Genomic DNA, 19,506 nt, shown 5'->3' with positions numbered 1-19,506 from the left:
GTGAGGATGAAGCTGCTCACCATGCCCCCTCCAGTCTGCAGTGGTGGCGTCTCTCCCTCATGATGCTCTGCCTCTTCCCTTTATTTTTTCTTGTCAGTACAGCTGGAGGTTTATTCATTTTTCAAATTTTCTCAAAAGCATCAGCATTTGGTTTCATAGATCATTTCCATTTTCTGTTTTCTATTGCATTTCTTATCTTTAGTGCTTCCTATCTTTTGCTTGCTTTGGGCATAATTTACTCTGCTCTTTATAGTTTCTTTTCCTTTCTTTCCTTTTTAAAAAATTTTTTTTGAGACAGAGTCTTATTTTGTTGCCCTTGGTAGAGGCATCACAGCTCACAGCAACCTCAAACTCCTGGGCTCAAGCGATTCTCTTGCGTCTGCATCCCAAGTAGCTGGAACCACAGGCACCTGCCACAACACCTGGCTATTTTTAGAGGCTGGGTCTCGCTCTTGCTCAGGTTGGTCTCAACCCATGAGCTCAGGCCATCCACCCTACCAGAGTGCTAGGATTACAGGTGTGAGCCACTGTGCCCAGCCTCTTTGTAGTTTCTTAAGTCTCCAGAACTGGCTTACCCAGTAGTTTCATTTTATTTCTGTTACTTGATCCAGTTGAGTCTACATGAAGCCGAAGTTTCTTGAAGAAGTGACTTGTGAGACTCATTGCCTAACTGGCTTGGGCAATGGACAGGACCAGATAGTGGCTCTGAGCCCAGTCCTCCCTTCTGTCCTGGCCATTCTCTCATTTCCTTGTCATTAGTATAGAGTGATATAATAGTCACTATAGAAATCTCTTATTCTATTTTACCAAGCTGGGAAATGATTTTTTTTCCCCAGAAGTCTCAGACCCAAGTAACTTTGGCTCTAAGGAAACTAATTGTCAACTGGCATCATTATTCAATTAAATTCATCAAAAAACTGGGGAGCATACCCTAAATGCCCGGTCCTATGTGATACCTGCTTTGTAAGAGATGAATTCATGTCCTTTCCATGAATCTGCAACTTGTCATCTATCATCCTGCAGTTACTTTAAAGAGTTTATTTTGGGGTAATGGAATTTAATATCATCACAAAACTATTAGCTATAGATTTATAAAGCTGAGGGAGACTCTGTCCAAGTTCCTTACTTTAGAAATGGGAAATGAGAAGCCCAGAAAAGTTAAGGACCTTGCCTGAGGCCACACAAGTTTTAAGTGGCAGTTACAGGAAGCTGAATCCAGCTTGTCTGAATGATCTTAGGTATGGGGTATCAGGGTCCTGCCCCGGGAGCGTGGTCCTCTAAAACCTGTGGAAACTGGCAGTGATCTATTGAAGAAATACAGAGTTAAAAACAGTGGTAAAGAAAGAAACATGAGACATAGAGTAGAATTAAAAGTGGGAGCTCAGGGGTCCACTGGCCGTTGTGGGATCTGGCAATGGCCCAGAGTGTTTGCTACTTGCCCAGAGGGTAAGATGAGGGAGAGAACAAAGATGTGAGCTTGGACTGATCATATCAGCTTCTACTGTTATTATTAACCTTAAGGGTAGTCTTCAGAAATCTGAAATCTGAGCCTTGTACTGGGAGAGTCCCCATTAATCTCCTCTGAGGGATTGGTGGGAGGGAGGCATTTTCCTCTGTGCTAAGGGATAAAAGCTCTTCTGCTCGTATCTCAGGGCTCAAGCTACTCTCTTGGTCTCTGTCCCAGGCAAATGCAAATCTCCACAGTGGGTATCTGCTTTGCTTGTTTAATGGGCAGGAAAAGCCCTAGAATAGAGGTTCTCAACCTGTGGGTCACGACCCACAGGAACTGTATTAAAGGGCTGCGGCATTAGGAAGGTTGAAGACCACTGTCCTAGAATATGCATCTTTTTTTTTTTTTTTTTTTTTTTTGAGACAGAGCCTCAAGCTGTCCCCCTGGGTAGAGTGCCATGGCATTACAGCTCACAGCAACCTCCAACTCCTGGGCTCAAGCGAGTCTCCTGCCTCCGCCTCCCAAGTAGCTGGGACCACAGGCGCCCGCCACAACGCCTGGCTATTTTTTGGTTGCAGCCGTCATTGTTGTTTGGCGGGTCCGGGCTGGGGATTCGAACCCGCCACCTTAGGTGTACAGGGCTGGCGCCTTAGCCGGTTGAGCTATAGGCGCCGAGCCAGAATATGCATCTTTTATAGGACTTGCCATACTCTCTTCTACGGCCATTACTCTCCTCACAGTGCTCACAGATCCAGCAGGGTGTTCATAAGCTGTATCCCAAACAGGCTAGAATTTCAGAAAAAGCAGAAAGCTTGGCTCGGCACCTGTGGCTCAAGCGGCTACAGCGCCAGCCACATACACCTAAAGGTGGCAGGTTCGAATGCAGCCCGGGCCCGCCAAACAACAATGACGGCTGCAACCAAAAAATAGCCGGGCGTTGTGGTGGGCACCTGTGGTCCCAGCTATTTGGGAGGCAGGAGACTTGCTTGAGCCCAGGGGTTGGAGGTTGCTGTGAGCTGTGACGCCACAGCACTCTACCCAGGGGGACAGCTTGAGGCTCTGTCTCAGAAAAAAAAAACAAAAAAGAAATAAGAAAAAGCAGCAAGCTTGATAGCAGTGGCTAGCTTAAATCTAAACTAGCTGACCTTTCTTTGTTCTGACTCACTGAGCTTACTTTTTAGTTTTCCTCTTTTTCTGGGGGTGCTTTCCTTTGCCAAGAATGGGATCTTTAGTCCCCATTCTCCCAGCATGGGGGATATAAGCTGGGCACTGCTAAGGCACCTGCATAAATCCCCTTTTAATATATATGAACTGTTACAAATACACACTATTTCATGTGGCAGAATTCTTGATGTGAGGTGTGGCAGGTACACGGCAGATTCAAAGAGCTTATTAAGTATATGTTGAAAGGGGACTTTAGTTTATGAGGTTTCTTTAAATCATTTTGTCACATACTTTGCCAGTTCAAACCAGCCTGAGCTAGAGCGAGACAGCCAGGTGTTGTGGTGGGCGCCTGTAGTCCCAGCTACTAGGGAGGCTGAGACAAGAGAATTGCTTGAGGCTGGGAGTTTGAGGTTGCTTTGAGTATGATGTCATGGTGCTCTAACAGGGTGACAAAGTGAGACTGCCTCAAAAAATAGAAAAAAAAAAGAGGGCGGCACCTGTGGCTCAAAGGAGTAGGGCGCTGGCCCCATATGCTGGAGGTGGTGGGTTCAAACCCAGTCCCAGCCAAAAACTGCAACAAAAAAAAAGAAAAAGAAAAAGAAAGAAATTGCCATAAGTTCAAACCCTTAGTAAAGCAATTCCCAAACATTGCAACTAACAGAAAACTTTTTACATGGCATAAAAATACTGTTGTGTATTTGATGATTATAATTTAAAAAATTCCAGAATTCCACCCACTTTTACTATGACTAATTTCCATCAGTTCTACAAACACCTGTAATATTCCAGCCCCAACATCCTGACCTAATATACAGTTTTTCTTAGAGATGGGGAGATAGAGATCCCACCAGGGATGCAGGAAGTGTGGCTGATGACCACCAGGGACTAGTGCCTGCCTCCTGCTTTCTGCTGGAGGGAGAAGTCTGCAGGAGCTTGTGTCCTCCTCACAAAGCTGTCCCCTGAGTGTAGCTGCTGCTGGCGGGGGTTCATGAACTGTCTTGGGTGCCTGCACTGCTTGGGTTGTGAAATTGGCTGGCAGTGAACGCCTCCCTCCCCATGACACACTGGACCTCCTTGGGAAGCTGATGTGCGAGGAGGGAGCTAACCTTTCGTTGTTCAGCCCTGGAATCCCACAGAGCCAACCATGCAGTAGTGCAGCTCAGGAGGACACCAGGCCAGAGGGCAGGCTTGGTCCTGCGGCTGTGAGCTATTTAAACCTTCAGCTCTTCTTCTAATGGTTTCTAAGACACCCAACTACTAAATGCCTGAATTTTTAAACTATTAGTACGAATTTTTCAAACTGGAATGCTTGACTTTTCTTTTTTTTTGAGACAGAGTCTCACTTTTTCACCCCTGATAGAGTGTCTGGGCATCACAGCTCACAGCAATCTCAAACTCGGGCTCAAGCAATTCTCTTGCCTCAGCCTCTCTAGTAGCTGGGACTAAAATGCCTGGCTATTTATTTATTTTGTTTTAGCAGGCCCAGGCTGGGTCTGAACCAGCCCCGGTGTATGTGGCCAGTGCCCTAACCAGTGAGCTACAGGCGCCAGCCAATGTTTGACCTTTCATTATACAGTGGAATATATTTTTCAAACATAAAGATGGGAGGAAAATACTAAGTGTGTCTTTACATTTGAAAGGAAGAAAGACCATGTTGACAATATAAAAACATTTATAATCATCTACATCTCCATTTTTAGTTGTACAGTTAATTTAGAAAATAAGTATTTTTTGGTTTTTTTTTGAGATAGAGCCTCAAGCTGTCACCCTGGGCAGAGTACTGTGGCACCACAGCTCACAGCAACCTCCAATTCCTGGGTTCAAGTGATTCTCCTGCCTCTGCCTCCCAAGTAGCTGGGACTACAGGCGCCTGCCACAACGTGGGGCTATTTTTTTGTTGCAGCCATCATTCTTGTTTTTGGTGGGCCCGGGCTGGATTTGAACCGGCCAGCTCAGGTGTATGCGGCTGGCACCTTAGCCACTTGGGCCATAGGCGCCAAGCCTAAAAAATAAGGTTTTGGGGCAGCGCCCCATATGCTGCAGGCGACAGGTTCAAACCCAGCCCTGGCCAAAAACTGCAAAAAAAAAAAAAAAAAAAAACCCACAAAAGTGTTTGTTCCTAATAACATGAGAATTTTCTGGCATTATTTTCCCTCTAGATATAGGAGTTAGCTCTGGCTCATTATCAATGACTCTTCAAGGAGGAAACAAATGAAAAATCTGACTCTTCTGTCATTTAGGTAATGGACATTGGGAACATACATTTTGGAAAGAGTGGTAAGGATATGGTCATTATCTGACTGAATCAACTGCGGGTCTGCAGAGTTGCCACCCCCACTGCCTGGGTTGCACAGCGGTGGCTTCTTGAACAGGTATCATAATTCTGACAAAAGCTTCAATTGCATGACTTGTTTTTTTAGTTTTTACCAGTATTTTAAAACTTTACTGGGAGAAGTCAGAGGGTATCAAGGAAGAAGGAATTGTTTTTTTTCTTTTTGAGACAGAGTCTCACTTTGTTGCCCTCAGTAGAGTGTTGTAGCATCATAGCTCATAGCAACCTCAAATTCTTGGGCTCAAGAGATCTTCTTGCCTCAGATTTTCTATTTTTAGTAGAGATGGGGTCTCCTTTTTGCTCAGGCTGGTCTTGAACTCATGAGCTCAAGCAGTAAACCTGCCTTGGCCTCCCAGAGTGTTAGGATTACAGGTGTGAGCCACCTGCCTGGCTGGAAGGAATTGTTACGCACCCCATGCGCATCTGTCCCCCCACATCGTGGCCAATCTCCTCTCCTCTGTTCACTCCATCCAGCAGCCCACTTGCCGGGTGACATCTGCTGGTGCACTGTGAAGCCCCTCCAGGATATCACCTCATGCCTAGGCAATAGCATCTGCATTTCTAAAACCAAAGACATTTTCCATTATGTCATTATTGTGGTACTGAATAACCTAATGAAATCAATTCTCTGATGTCACTTGATACTCCATGTAAAAAATCTCTCTAAACATATCAGAAAATGCCTTTTTATGCCTGGTTTGTCTGAAGGACCTATGCCATGTGCATGTGTCAGTTTGCTGAGCAGGTGCCAAGCATCTGACTCGTGGGCCCCAGGTGTGGTGAGCCCTCACGCTGGTGCCCCTTCTGCCCACCTGCAGTGGCACAGACCATCCTGCTGTGTGTTCTGCCAAGCACTGACATCATCTGTTAGCCTGTTCTCTAGACTCGGGGCTTCCAGAGTAGGGGGCAGAGTGCTGGCCATCATTGGGCCCACATAGATGATGCAGCCATCTCTAGCCAGACCACAGTCCAAGCCCTGATTCCAAAGCCAGATGGTCAGGTTCTGAATCCTGGTCTACCAGTTAACTAGCTATTTTATCAACCAGGCAGTCATCCTCTAATGCAAGCTCATTATCCTGTCTGGGCCCCTATGAAATTTTTATTCCCAATAAATGAGAATTGGGCTGTGAAATGGGCTCCAGCATGAGCACAGTGGGCATTGTGCAGCCCAGTGAACCAATGGCAAGGCAGCAGGTTACAGTAGCAGCTCAGCAGCTCCATGCTCTGGAGACATAGTTCTACCAGGGCAGCAGGAACCACGCACCCCAGGGTGTGCACGTACCCCTGGGCCATACAGTGACAGGCAAAAGGAGACACAAAGCCTCCTCCCAGAGGCTGGCTGGCAGTTAAGGTAGTGTTTTGTTTAAAACCATCTTCATCTTCAGTTGCCTGTCTTGTTCTCCCTGCCTGTAAGTTTTTACTTGTAGCACTTTTGAAAGCACCAGAGTAAGAAAGGGATGAATATGTGGGTTTCTTTGAAATTCCTGAAACTACCCGTTCCCTTACCCTCTCTGCTTCTGAACTCTGTGTGTACCTTTTATTGGCTGCTGGCTGCCCCCACTGGGAAGCCACAGGTGACAATCTTCTGGTGGCAAGGTCTGCTGCCAACCTGCTCTTGGTAGGTGAACTGGGTGTTTCCAAAACCCTGAAGGATTTAGAATGTGAAGTGGATTCTGGGATAGGAAATACAATTTCTTACTCTCTCATTAGCTCCACACAGACACGGTGGGGTCACAAAGATCTTTTTTTACAAGAGAATTTTTCTTCACTCTGAGGAACTCTCAGGTAGAGGAGGGAGAAGAGAACAGCCCAGCCCTGTGAGGAGGCACTCCCCTTCCTGCGGCTTCAGGGGCAGCTGAATGAGTTCAGACTCTCGGGTCCAAGTCCTGGCCCCAGCACTTGCCAGCCTTGACATCTTTGCCACATTACTGCCTCTAGCCTCAGTTCCCTCTCTGGACCACAGGACTGTGTTGGTGCCTAATTAGGTCCTAGGACTAAATGCACTAAGATGAACGGCACAGGGCTGGAGGCTGGGACAGACCACAAGGAATGGCCGCCATTGATGCAGTGGATGTAAGGGCTGCGGGGGTATCAAGGCAGAGCTGGGTGCCTGACCTTTGTATTATCAGCAGTTTTCCTGGGCATCGGCTCCTTCCCAGACCAGTGGAATCACAAATGCTTGGGCCCAGTGGTCCTAACGCACTCCAAAGCTTGAACAGCGGTGTAGACTGAGTGTTTGTTTACCACAGTGCCAATTCTTCTTCTACAGGTATAAGAGAAGAAAATGTGTAACGGGGACAGTAAGTATGCCAGAGGGGGTGGCTCATGCTTGTAATCCCAATGTCTTGGGAGGCTGAGGCAGGAGGACTGGTTAGGTTAGGAGGTGGAGAACAACCTGGGCAACAGAGTGAGACCCAGTCTTTTTTTTTTTAAGTGACTGTGTCAGAACTGAACTCTCTGAATCTCACACAATCCAACAGTGACTTCCACTGGTGCTGTCTAATGTTTTCATGCAAACTTCTGAGTCTAGCATCCTTGAGGCTGCTACTGAGGTAGACGAAGGTGGATTTTATCTCCATCTTACAAAAGAAAATGAAACTCACAGACATCTCACATTAAGTGGTTGTCAGGTACCTGCCATGGGCCAGCCCTGATGCTAAATGATGGAGACACAGAGGAGAAACAGGTGCCTCTGCCCTCAAGAGGACAGGACAGCCAGATTGGGCCATCATTTCTATTCCACAGCTGGACTCCCACTAAACTGCTGAGTACCACATTTCAAACTGGATTTACTTCTACACTTGCTTGCTGCATGCAATTCTCCATCTGCCTTAGATGGAGCTAAATATTAGGCAGTGTTCATCTAATGTTAGCCTCACTGAAAGAAATATCAATTGGCTGTTTTTACAATATATACTTTGCCTTTTAAGTGATTATTTACTGGTAACATTTTCTCCTAAAGCCTGTAATTTTACCCACCATGTGCTCTAATGCTACCTATTCCTATAGCATGTTAAGGTCTGAATGAGGCTTCCCTATCCCCCACTGACCCTGCTAACTCTTAGAGCTTACATAACATTCCAGATGAGAAGACAGAGGCTCAGACAGGCACAAGTAGCAGAATCATGCTTACCAAACATTTACTAAGAGCACAGCCTGGGTGTCTAGATCCTGATCCTTAACTCTGGTGACAACTGAGATATTAACACTTATGTTCCTTGGGGTTTGAGATTCTGGTTTCATCTGGTGCATTACAAATGATCTACTGAACATTCCTGGCACACAGGATAGAGCTGAGTGGGGACACACTGAAAGCAGTCCAGGTGTGGTGCATCACACAGACACATTTATTCATGCCATGAGTAAACGGTACTTATACAAGGGACAGTCCATGTTCCCATGTGACACAGTTTGCTTAGCTCTATGGGCAGACTGATGGTCCATCTCTTGTGCACTCCAAGTGAGGCTGGTTAGTGGTGACCATGAGCAGGTGCAGGAGCTTTTGAAAGAGATGTAGGATACAGATACAATTCAGAAAGGAGCAAAGACAGTATCAACAAATGATATTTTTTGATACTATAAAAAAGTATGGAGGATTCTTTCTATACAGAACCCCTGTAGGGGTGGAAATGAGAAAGGGAGAAAAACATCTCCTCCTCAAAGCCAGTGCTGGGTCTGTGTAGGACTCATCTGACTAAAGTTCCATTGTCACTGGTGAAACAAAGCTATGAAGTGTCCAGCTCCAAGGCTTATACTTCTAAGGTGCTTTCTTTTAAACATATTAAAACATGCATTAGGGAAATTTCCAGGCCAGTGTGTCTGCACAGTTAACTATGGTTCCCTGTTGGTGGCATAAGTAATCTGTTTTTTTACTTTTCTTGGAAGTTTTACTTGACCTGAGAAGGTGAGCAATGGTCTTTAACATTTAGACTATAAAAAGGAGAAATTCAGAACTCTCTTTTCTGGCAGGCACAGCAAACTTCCTGTTCTGAAGTGTCTCCACTGCATCTTATATAGTTACTGAGCCATGCTATCAACTTCAGTTCAGAACAATGCCCTGTCCTGAAAACACAGGATGGGGGTTTTCTTCCCCAACCATTTGAAGAAGCAAAAAACTTACCTTTCAAAGCTTTACTTCTTTTATCTAAAATGAAAGAAATATTTGGTCATAATAATGCTTTACCAAAATGCCTTTGCCAAAATTAACATTTGGCTGAAGGCTTTATAGCTTAAGCAACTACAGGAAGAAAATAGGAAGGTCACCACTGCGGGCTCACAGCAAAGAAATTTTTCCCGAGATGTTCTATAGACAGCAAAGAACCCTTCCAAATCTGCGGGCCTTTTACTCCCTACCACATCCCACACTCTAGTGTTGCAGTTTAAAGTTTTCTTCTTTCTTTCTTCTTTTTAATCAATGGCTTAGTAATATGTGACTGGGCCACATTGTTATTCTCCCCCCCCCCCGATGTTATTGTGAAAAATTTCAAATATTCAGAACTGTTGAAAAAGTACAGTAAAACAGCACATACCGTGACACTATACTCCTAAACATTTTAGTCTTCATCTCTCAAATGAAGAACACCTCCTTTGTATTTGTAATATCACCACCACACTTAAGAAAATTCACAATTCTCTGATTCTAAAGTCTTGTTCACTTTCTCTAACTGTCCCCAGATCCCTCTGAGGCTGACACATGCTCCCTGTATGCTCACTAGGTGCTGTGGGCAGTTCTGATGTCCATTCCTAGTTAAGAACCATGGCTCCCGGAATGTTTTCTTCCTGACCACGAATGAAGAAATTACCAGCACTCCTGATTTTATAAATAATGAAGCTCATCAATCCCATTCCCATCCAGATCTCCTGGTAAACTTCGGTATAGTAAGGTTTCATGGGGACCCATACATTTTTAATAAAGCTTTGAAGCATCTGAAAATGAACATAGTAATAAAATTATGATGACCTAAACTTAACTGGTAAAGTTTTCATTTTTTAAGATCAGTGTATTTCCCTTTACTATTCAACAGGAAGCCTCACCTGTGCTAGACCTACTCGCATACGGGGGCTCCTGGTCATCACTCATTCCTCAGGACCCAGAGCTTATCTAGCCCATGCCCACTCCCTGAGGCCATCCTCACTAATGTCGTGCCACCAAAGGCACTTTCAAATGGAAAAACCAGTATGTTCTCATCATCATGTTAAGAACTATTGGCCTTCAAAGCTGAAGAAAGGACAGAGGGCATAATGATTTCCTTGTGAAACAACAGTCTGCACTTGGGCATGCTTTGATCACCTGTGTCTCATTCTCAAGTCCACTGCTAAATACAAAAACAGATGGTGTGAGGTCACTTCATAAGAGCTGCCATTTAGAACTTATTTAATAAGATAATTATTGAAGGCTCAGCGCCCATAGCACAGTGGTTATGGTGCTGGCCACATGCACTGAGGCTGACGGGTTCAAACCCAGCCTGGGCCTGCTAAACAATGACAACTACAACCGAAAAATAGCCAGGCATTGTAGCAGGTGCCTGTATTAGGAAAAGCAACTAAATTCTAAACTTATTTTGCTTTTAAGTGTAGGTCTCAAAGTAACACTTTTGATTACTTTTACAATTTACCACAGACCCCAAATCAGATGCCTTCATCTTTATTTCAATAGGCTTTGTAACATCTGAAGTGGTCCATTAAACTAGAGTCACTCAAATAGTTGTCTGGAATGACTACATCTAAGCACCTCTCATTTTACTTGGAAGATGCTTTAGCTAACAGTGCCAAGTAAGAATTAAGTAAACAACCACGGGTGGTAAAGACAGACCTACAAATGCCCAGCTGCTGACAGTCACACTAGGCCACTGAGCCTTGAAAAGGATATCTTAAAAAGATGCTGATGTCCCCGTATAGACCAGGCAGGGCTTTCAGACAGAGGAATGTCAGAAGAGGGTCTAGAACAGCCATTCTCAACCTGGGGTCACGACCCAAAGGAACAGTATTAAAGGGCCGCAGCATGAGGAAGGTTGAGAATCACCGATGCAGAAGAAAAAGGGTGAAGTAAACCCAGAGGGTGAGACTAAAGAAACATCAGTTACCCAGTTTTTTTTTTTTTTTTTTTTTAGAGACAGAGTCTTATTTTGTCCCCCCTCAGTAGAATGCCATGGCAACACAGCTCACAGCAACCTCCAACTCCTGGGCTTAGGTGATTCTCTTGCCTCAGCCTCCAGAGTACCTGGGACCACAGGCGCCTGCTAAAACGCCTGGCTATTTTTTTGTTGCAGTTGGCCCGGCCAGGTTTGAATTGATATACGGGCCGGTGGCCCTACCCACTGAGCCACAGGTGCTGCCCAGTTACCCAGTATTTTGATACTGAGCTCCTGGCCCAGGCGTCCTGGGACTGCTTCTTTATCCAACATTCCCTTTAGTGTCCTGTAAAGTAGGGACCTGTTATATTGCAAACAATATTACAATATATTACAGTTGTTATATTACACTATTTTGCAAATACTTAACTTTCCCTCTTCCTTTTTCCTGACTTTCCTTTTAGCCAGAGCTGTCATATTTGGATGGAAAAGTGACATGTTCCCAATATTTAGTAAAATAAGGGCCCCTACTTCTTTCACTTGAATCCATTCTGATTGGCTACACTTTCCAGCTCGCATCAGTTTTACAGCACATCCTATTCAAAAGCCAAACGGGTCTGCTGTCTTCCTTAAGTTTTCAAATTTTGACACATTAAATTAGGAACAGACTATTACTCTACCATACACTGGCAATGGGAAATGTCTGCCTGGTTAAGAGACATACTGAGATTTAGTCTGTGTTCCATACATTTTTTTTTTCTTTGTTGAGACAAGAGTCTCACTTTGTCGCCCTGGGTAGAGTGGCGTCACAGCTCACAGCAACCTCAAACTCTTGGGCTCAAGCGATTCTCTTGCTTCAGCCTCCCGAGTAGCTGGGACTACAGGCGCCCGCCACAACGCCTGGCTAGTTTTAGAGACAAGGTCTCACTCTGGCTCAGGTCAGGCTGGTCTCGAATCTGAGCTCAGGCAATCCTGCCTCGGCCTTCCAAAGTGCCAGGATTAAGGCGAGAGCCACCGCGCCCGACCCTGAGTTCCACACAATTTTGATCGTCGCCATTTGCTTTCGTTTGGTGCCCCTTTCCCCCCTCTCCCAAGACTTTGCCAAATGTACAACAGAACTTGTAGGATAACTGTGTTGCAAGAAAACTTGACATATGAGAGACGGCACTAGAGAGAAATCCTGGCTGCATAAGCTCGGCAGGCCACTGTGCGCTCCTGGTCAAAAGCGCACCACAGGTACATGCAGTGCGTCAAGGCCGTAAGCGCAGACCCAGGCAACACGTCTTACCAGCAGCTGGTCCCTGGTCTACCTCCCTTTACAAACCTCCCACACAGAGCAGGCGTGGGCGGGCGGAGGGCTGCACCCAAGGTCAGCGGGAACCAAGGAGGCCTGAGCCCCACGCCGTTCACCGGCCTTCTCCCTGCCTGGTCCGGGCTCGTCTAAACCCAGCCAGTCGGAACTAGGTCCCCCAACTCACCTCGGCGCCAAAGTAACGGCAGGACCCGGCAGAGACCCACAGGCAGAGACTGGTAAAAGGTCACCGTGTGCGCAGGCGCTGCGCGGAGGTTGCCGGGAAGGCGGAAGGAACAGCGACGCCCAAGGACAGAGCGCCTTCTAGGCCGCGCCTGCGCGCCACAGCGCCCCCGGCGGCCGGTCCGGTGCCGCTAGCAAGAAAGTTGTCCCAAGAGGATTACCCTTGCGCTCCACTGTACGCTGTTCGGATAGCCCAGTACCAGGAGGTGAAAGTGTCCAGCTTTGAGGAGTTCATCCAGGCTGTGGAGGAGCACAATGGGAAGACCATTTTCGCCTACTTTACCGGTTCTAAGGACGCCGAAGGGAAAAGCTGGTGTCTCGACTGTGCGCAGGCTGAACCAGTCATTGGAGAGGGGCTAAAGCATATTAGTGAAGGGTGTGTGTTCATCTATTGTCAAGTAGGAGAAAAACCTTATTGGAAAGATCCAAACAATGACTTCAGGAAAAAACTGAAAGTAACTGCAGTGCCTACACTACTTAAATACAGAACACCTCAAAAACTGGTAGAATCTGAGTGTTTTCAAGCCAGCCTTGTGGAGATGTTGTTCTCTGAAGATTAAGATTTAATGATGGCAGTCATGTCTTGATTTGTGCTAGTATTAAAAGAAATGCACACTTCCTTTGAATTCATGTTAGCTATAAATATGTGATTATGCTAAAAATTGGTATATGCTTAAAACAATGGAGTGATATTAAAAATGCTCATGAACGTAAAATAAAAAAAAAAGAACGTTGTCCCGTTGCTGAAGGCCGGCGAGCCCCCAGGAGGAGCTAGGAGGGGGAACACCTGGACGGCTGTCACTATAGGGCTCCTCCGGGTCCAGATTCTCTCTGGATTGTCGGGTTTTCAGGGATGCAGAGCTTTCGTTGCTGAAACCCGGCAAGTTCTAGACAAGCCCGACGGGTTGGTCAACCTAAAAGGGACTCTCTTTCCTTGATAAGTCAGAGAAGTCAAGTCTCCCCCATCTCAGTGCTGTGTCTTGCCACCACTCTTTGCATTGCTGTTTTGCTCTGCATATTTTATGCGTCTATTCTGTGCATATTCTCGACTGACGATATAAAGCTTCATAGTGGCGCCTAAGAGACACAGTCTTTAAAAATAACCTTGCTTGGCTCGGCTCCTGTGGCTCAGGTGGCTAGGGCGCCAGCCACGTACACCCAAGGTAGCGGGTTCAATCCAGCCTGGGCCCGCCAAACAACAATGACGGCTGCAACCAAAAAATGGCCGGGCGTTGTGGTGGACGCCTGTGGTCCCAGCTGCTTGGGAGGCGGAGGCAGAGACTCGCTTGAGCCCAGGAGTTGGAGGTTGCTGTAAGCTGAGATGCCACGGCACTCTGCCCAGGGGGACAGCTTGAGGCTCCTGTCTCAAAAAAAAAAAAAATAATCTTGCTTACTATGTTTAAGGAAATAAAGGGAAAAAATGATGTTTTGGCGTCCATAGCTCAGTGGTTGTGGTGTGGGCCACATACACCGACGCTGGTGAGTTTGAACCCGGACCAGCTAAACAACAACGACAACTGCAACAACAAAAAAATAGCCAGGCGTTGTTGAGGGCGCCTGTAGTCCCAGCTGCTCTGAAGGCTGAGGCAAGAGAATCACTTAAGCCCAAGAATTTGAGGTTGCTGTGAGCTGTGGCATTCTACCGAGTGTGACAAAGTGAGAGTCTGTCTCAAAAAAAAAAAAAAAAAATTGAAAATTTCAGCAGAAAAGTAGAAATCGTATAGAACAAAACCACTTAGCTGATTTAAAAGTAGCCAAATAAAAATTGGATGGGTACTGCAGAAGATTAGACAAGTAGAACGGAACTGCAAGATAGATCAGAAGAAACCATTCAGAAACATGGAGGGTTACAGGAAGAAAGTCCAAGTGGATAATTAGAGCCTTAAAAGGAAAGGAAGAGAGGTGTGGCAGAAATATTTGAAGAGGTAATGGCTGAATGAGAATTTTTCAAAAGTGATTAACAAAACTACACACCAAAGATTCAAAAGCCTTTTAGAAACTAAGCAGGGAGATAAATGAAAATAAATCAACACCTTGAAACCTCACAATAATAGCATAGAAAACTGAATGGGTAGGTGGCTTATCCTGTTATCTCATCAATCTGGGAGGCTGAGGTGAGTGGATTGAGCTCAGGAGTTCAAGACCAGCCTGAGCAAGAGCAAGACCCCACCGCTACTAAAAACAGAAAAACTAACTGGGCATGGTGGTGGGAGCCAGAGTGCTTCTCAGTAGCACCTACGTCACTTGTAAGTGCCCTCAGCTGTTTCTCTTTCCCTTGGGCTGCAGCTCAGCTGCTTGGTGAAGGCAAAAATGCAGAACATCCCCCAAATACCAAGGCCCCATGTGCTCTGGCCTATGTGTAGACAAGCCTATTAAGAACTGTCCATGCCAAGCTGTCCCTTTTTAACTCTGAGCTTTGTGGACAGGAATACAAGATGATCTGGGCAGAGTAAGTTGCTACTCAATCAAATGAAGGGACCCCACAGCCTTTCAGTTTGTAAGGACACAGAATGTTACCCTAGTGTTTAGTGAGGAAAATGTGAACTAATTTCCTAATGAAGAAGATGCTGTCCTTAAGACTGCAGGTAAAAACTCACACTCCTGAAAGAATTAGGTAGTAATCCAAAAAGATCAAAGACAGAAAATGCCCCATGCACCATCGTCAAGTGTGATAATCCTTACTGGTTCTTCCTCTTGGAAGGCATGATCTGTGATTATACATCTCTGTGTAATCAGGGTTTGCAATACCATGATTGTTCCTATCTGATCCTCCCTAAAATTAAAAAAAGAAAAAGAAAAAGCCTCCCAGAAAATGTTTGCATGAAAAGTGACAAGAACGGCAGGTACCTTCCACTTAAACATTTACTGACTGTGATGTTGAGGAAGGATGATAGTACATGCAAACAGTGACATTAGGAAAGATAAATCTGAGTTCTGGAGTTGTTTCTAGTGGTTTTAATAAATCTTGTGGGGTGGCGCCTGTGGCTCAGTGAGTAGGGCGGGTGGCTGGTTCAAACTTGGCCCCCGGGGCAAAACTGCAACAAAAAATAACCAGGTGTTGTGGCAGGTGCGTGAAGTCCCAGCTACTCGGAGGCTGAGGCAAGTGAATTGCCTAAGCCCATGAGCTGGAGGTTGCTGTGAGCTGTGATGCCACCTCACTCTACTGAGGGCAAGGAAGTTAGACTCTGTCTCTAAAACAAACAAACAAACAAACAAAAAACCCCACAAATAATAAAAAGAAAATCTTGTAAAGTTTAGAATTATGTCCTGGCCTTCACATAAAGTCTGAAGTTGCAATATTTTCCAATCAGTGCCAAGTGACATACCATGAGTCTCAATGAGTTTATTATTACCCTTCTTATTGATTGAAAAACAAGCTCTTTTTCCCTGCCAAAAAGTGTGTTGGGGACTTTTTTTGAGATAAGAGTCTTCTGCTATTGCTCTGGCTAGTGACATCATCGTAGCTCACAGCAACTTCAGACTCCTGGGAGCAAGTGATCCTCCTGCCTCAGCCTCTGAGTAGCTGGGATATAAGTGTGCAGCACCTCCACACCCAACTAATTTTTGTTTTTTGAGACACAGTCTCACTCTGTTGCCCAGGCAAGAGTACAGTGGCACCATGGCTTACCTCAAACCCTTAGGCTCAAGTGAGTCTCTAGTCTCAGCTTTCTGGGTAGCTGGGATAACAGGTTCTGGCCTTAAAACTCGGCTAATTTTTCTATTTTTAGTAGAGATGGGGTCTTGCTCTTTTCTTGCTCAGGCTGGTCTTAAACTACTGAGCTCAAGTGATCTTCCTGACTTGTCCCCCAGAATGCTAGGATTACAGGCATGAGCTACTGTGTGCCTCTTGGGGACACTTTTTAGAGGCTGTAGTACAGAGGTCCTCAAACTTTTTAAACAGGGGGCCAGTTCACTGTCCCTCAGACCGTTGGAGGGCCGGACTGCAGGTCCTGGGACTAGTTGGCTGCTAAGCAGGACAGGCAGTGGTGGTGGGCCAGATAAATGTCCTAGGTGGGCTGCATGTGGCCTAGCAGGCATTCAGTTTGAGAATGCCTGAGGTAGTATTTGGAAAAGTCAGACTGTGAGGCCCAAGGCCCATTATGGTAGTCTGGAGGAGTGTGTGTGTGTGTGAGGATTTGGAACCAGGACTCCTGGCTTAGTATCATACTGGGTTCTTTTTTTTTTTTTTTTTTTTGAGGCAGAGTCTAAAGTTGTTGCCCTGGGTAAAGTGCCGTATCATCACAACTCACAGTAACCTTGGGGTCTTGGGCTTAAGCGATTCTCTCCCCTTAGCCTCCCAAGTAGCTAGGACTACAGGCTCCCACCACGCCTGGCTCTTTTTGTTGTTGTTGTTGTTGTTGTTGTTGCAGTTGTCGTTGTTTTAGCTGGCGGAGGCTGGGTTCAAACCCCCCAGCCTCAGCATATGGGGCTGACGCTCTATCCACAAGCTATAGGCGCTGCCCTGGGTTCATTTTTTGAGATACCACTAGCTCAACCCTACATGGTCTGACTTCTATCTGCACTGTGTTCCAGTTGTGCTCTTCTTTGCCACTGTATTAGACATTTTCCAGTCTTTAACTGCTTGGGCTTCACGTGTTGATTAGGGCCATGCTCCTGACACCCTTTCTGTACTCATTCACCTGGCTCTTTCCTGAGAGCCCACACGTGCCAAACACTGCCCTCAGCACTGAGGACAGGAAGTCCTATCTCTTCTGATCCTCCCTGTTGTATTCTTTGCTGGATTTTTTCCCTCCACTCCTTCTCTCAGGGTGTTTGCTAGGGTTATGGTTTCTACCCATTTTGTTTTGGAGATAGGCTTGTTCTGTTACCCAGGGTGAAGTGCAGTAGCACAGTCATAGCTCAGGGTAGCCTCCAAACCCTGTGAACAAGCCATTCTCCTCCCCTAGCCTCTGAGTAGCCAAGACTCAGGGGTCCCCACATCCGAAATTATTTCTTGTAGACATGGAGTCTTGAACTCCTGCCTCAGCCTCCCAAGGTGCTGGGACCACAGATGTGAGCCAGGTTCTCAGTCTCTGCGTTTTAACCACCGTTTGCTGAAGACCTTCACATCTGTGCCACTTGCCCACACCTGTTTTGGTCTAGCTGCGTGTTGACACTGCCTCCTGAGATGCAGGTTACCTTCGGGCTCTTAAGAACTTCTTCCACGTGCTCACTTCAGACCCCAGCGCTGCCTGCCCACTGGCCGCAGGCCCCCCATCGCTGTCATCCCCAGAGCTCCCTGCCCGGTTTCCTTTAGGACCCTATCCTTAGCAGGTCCTCCTTGGAGTCATTTCCTCCAAGCAGACTTCCCTGATCTCCTTGCTCCTCTGCTCCCAAATTGGGTGCAGGGATGCCGTGCTTGGCAGCCGAGCGCCCCCACAGTATAGCACAAGCTCTGGGGGGGGGGTGTCGCCCTCTGCCCCCACCTCTCTGCGCTGGGCCCAGCACTCAGCAGGTGCTCGAGCGTGTGTCCCTGGTCACCTGAAGTGCACAGGCCTCACACGCAGAGGACAAGGAGTGGTTCGAGGCCTATTTGTTGGGTGCCCAAATGCGGGGGTGGGGTGGGGGTCGAGGGCAGGGCGGCTCCCAGCAAGCCTTGCGGGGCAGCGAGGGGTGGGTGTGGTGTGAGCAGCGGCTCTGGCTCCCGGCAGGCCTCACGCGGCAGGGCAGGGTCGAGAGCACGAGGCCGGTAGCGTGGGTTACACGTGCTGGGATGGGGTCCGCCCCGCTACGCGGCACGTCCTGATTGGACGGCCTCCAGCGGGAGGGGCTGCGGGCTGCTGGCAGCGGTCCTCCGTCCGCTGTAGTCTGTTCTCGCCGCTGCTGCTAGGCGGTTGAGGGGGTGCGGGAGCTCGGACTTCAAGCATGCTTCGTAAACTCACCCTTGACCAGATCAACGACTGGTTCACCATCGGCAAGACCGTGACGAATGTGGAACTGCTGGGCTCGCCGCCTGCTTTCCCGGTCGAGGCGGCCCGGGAGGAGGCGCAGCGCAAAGACGCGGCCCCGGGCGCGAGCTCCGCGGCCCAGGCTCAGGCCCAGGCCCAGGCCCAGGCCCCGGCTCTGGTTCTGGCCCCGGCCCCAGCCCCAGTTCCCGCTCCGGCGCGGCCGGCAGCGGCGTTCGGGAGGTAGGAGACAGGCTCGCGGGGAGCAGGTTCGGCCGAGCACGGCGCGCGGGCCTCAAGGGCTGGGCCTGCCCAGACTGGCCCCGCGAGCCGCTGCCGTGCTCAGCTGCTGGGTGGCTGTGGCGGCCGCAAAATAAGGTGTTCCCCAAACGGGCCCAACCCCTGACCTGGAGCGTGCGTGTCTTGTGGTAGTTCATCCCGCAGTTCCCTACAGGATAATTTTTGTTTTTTTTATCTGTAGACTATTTTTTTGAGACAGAGTCTCACTTTGTCACCCTCAGTAGAGTGCTGTATTGTCACAGCTCACAGCAACCTCAAGTTCTTGAACTTAAACGATTCTCTTGCCTCACCTCCCAAGTAGCTGGGACTACAGGCGTCCACCACAACGCCTGGCTATATAATATATATACATACACACACACACTTTTTTGGGGCGGGGGGAGGTTGTAGTTGTTGTTTGACAGGTCCGGACTGGATTCGAACCCTCCTGCTCCGGTGTATGTGGCTTATGCTCTGGCCTCTGAGTTACAGGCGCCGAGCCTATAGACTATTTTTTGAAGATGTTTTACGTTTCTAGAAAAACTGAGCAGAATTAGAGCTCCCCCGTAACCTTGCCATTTCACTGTTAACATCTGCATAAGTTTGGTACCTTTGCTATAGTTGATGAACCAGGATGATACGGTATTACTGAAAGTATATTCACTCTTGGTGTGCATTTATGTGGGTTTGGACAAATGTATGACGACATGCAGCTGCCACTGTATAACGGTATACACGAGAGTTGCACTTCCCTAAAAATCCTTTGTGCTCCATTCCTCCCTCCTCTTACC

At 47.2% G+C, this 19,506-nt stretch overlaps 2 protein-coding genes, 1 non-coding gene and 1 pseudogene across 3 annotated transcripts in view; 3 read left to right on the top strand and 1 right to left on the bottom strand.

Moving 5' to 3' along the window:
• Window positions 1-8,270: 8,270 nt before the first annotated feature.
• Window positions 8,271-12,584, bottom strand: ATP5MPL (ATP synthase membrane subunit 6.8PL). Its single transcript, XM_012806543.1, has 4 exons — window positions 12,496-12,584; window positions 9,749-9,872; window positions 9,067-9,090; window positions 8,271-8,445 (listed from the first exon to the last, which is right to left on the bottom strand). The coding sequence occupies exons 2-4, from the start codon at window positions 9,870-9,872 to the stop codon at window positions 8,417-8,419; spliced, it is 177 nt and encodes a 58-aa protein (XP_012661997.1). The 5' UTR covers window positions 12,496-12,584; the 3' UTR covers window positions 8,271-8,416.
• Window positions 10,971-13,242, top strand: LOC105887212 (annotated as a pseudogene).
• A 1,968-nt stretch (window positions 13,243-15,210) lies between these two features.
• On the top strand, window positions 15,211-15,319 carry LOC111726141. Its single transcript, XR_002773995.1, has one exon. It is a non-coding gene; the product is annotated as a U8 small nucleolar RNA (small nucleolar RNA).
• Window positions 15,320-18,416: 3,097 nt separating this feature from the next.
• The window catches only part of TDRD9 (tudor domain containing 9), a 123,069-nt gene continuing 121,979 nt past the window's right edge, over window positions 18,417-19,506 (top strand). Inside the window, 1 exon segment of the mRNA XM_012806546.1 lies at window positions 18,417-18,679. Coding sequence (XP_012662000.1) covers window positions 18,417-18,679 — 263 coding nt within the window.

The sequence above is a fragment of the Otolemur garnettii genome, unplaced genomic scaffold (genome assembly GCF_000181295.1).
Source record: "Otolemur garnettii isolate 467f Iridium unplaced genomic scaffold, OtoGar3 scaffold00054, whole genome shotgun sequence".
Taxonomy (NCBI): Eukaryota; Metazoa; Chordata; class Mammalia; order Primates; family Galagidae; genus Otolemur; species Otolemur garnettii.
The sequence above is the reverse complement of the archived record's forward strand: the minus strand, read 5'-3'. Positions and strand labels throughout refer to the sequence as shown.

Coding starts and splice junctions, on each gene's coding strand:
- ATP5MPL (XM_012806543.1), bottom strand. CDS start 9,872: ATGCTTCAAAGCTTTATTAAAAATGTATGGGTCCCCATGAAACCTTAC. Junction 9,091..9,748: donor TTATAAAATCAGGAGTGCTG/GTAATTTCTTCA, acceptor CTTTCATTTTAG/ATAAAAGAAGTAAAGCTTTG. Junction 8,446..9,066: donor AAGAAGTAAAGCTTTGAAAG/GTAAGTTTTTTG, acceptor CTCTTTCAAAAG/CTCCTGCACCTGCTCATGGT.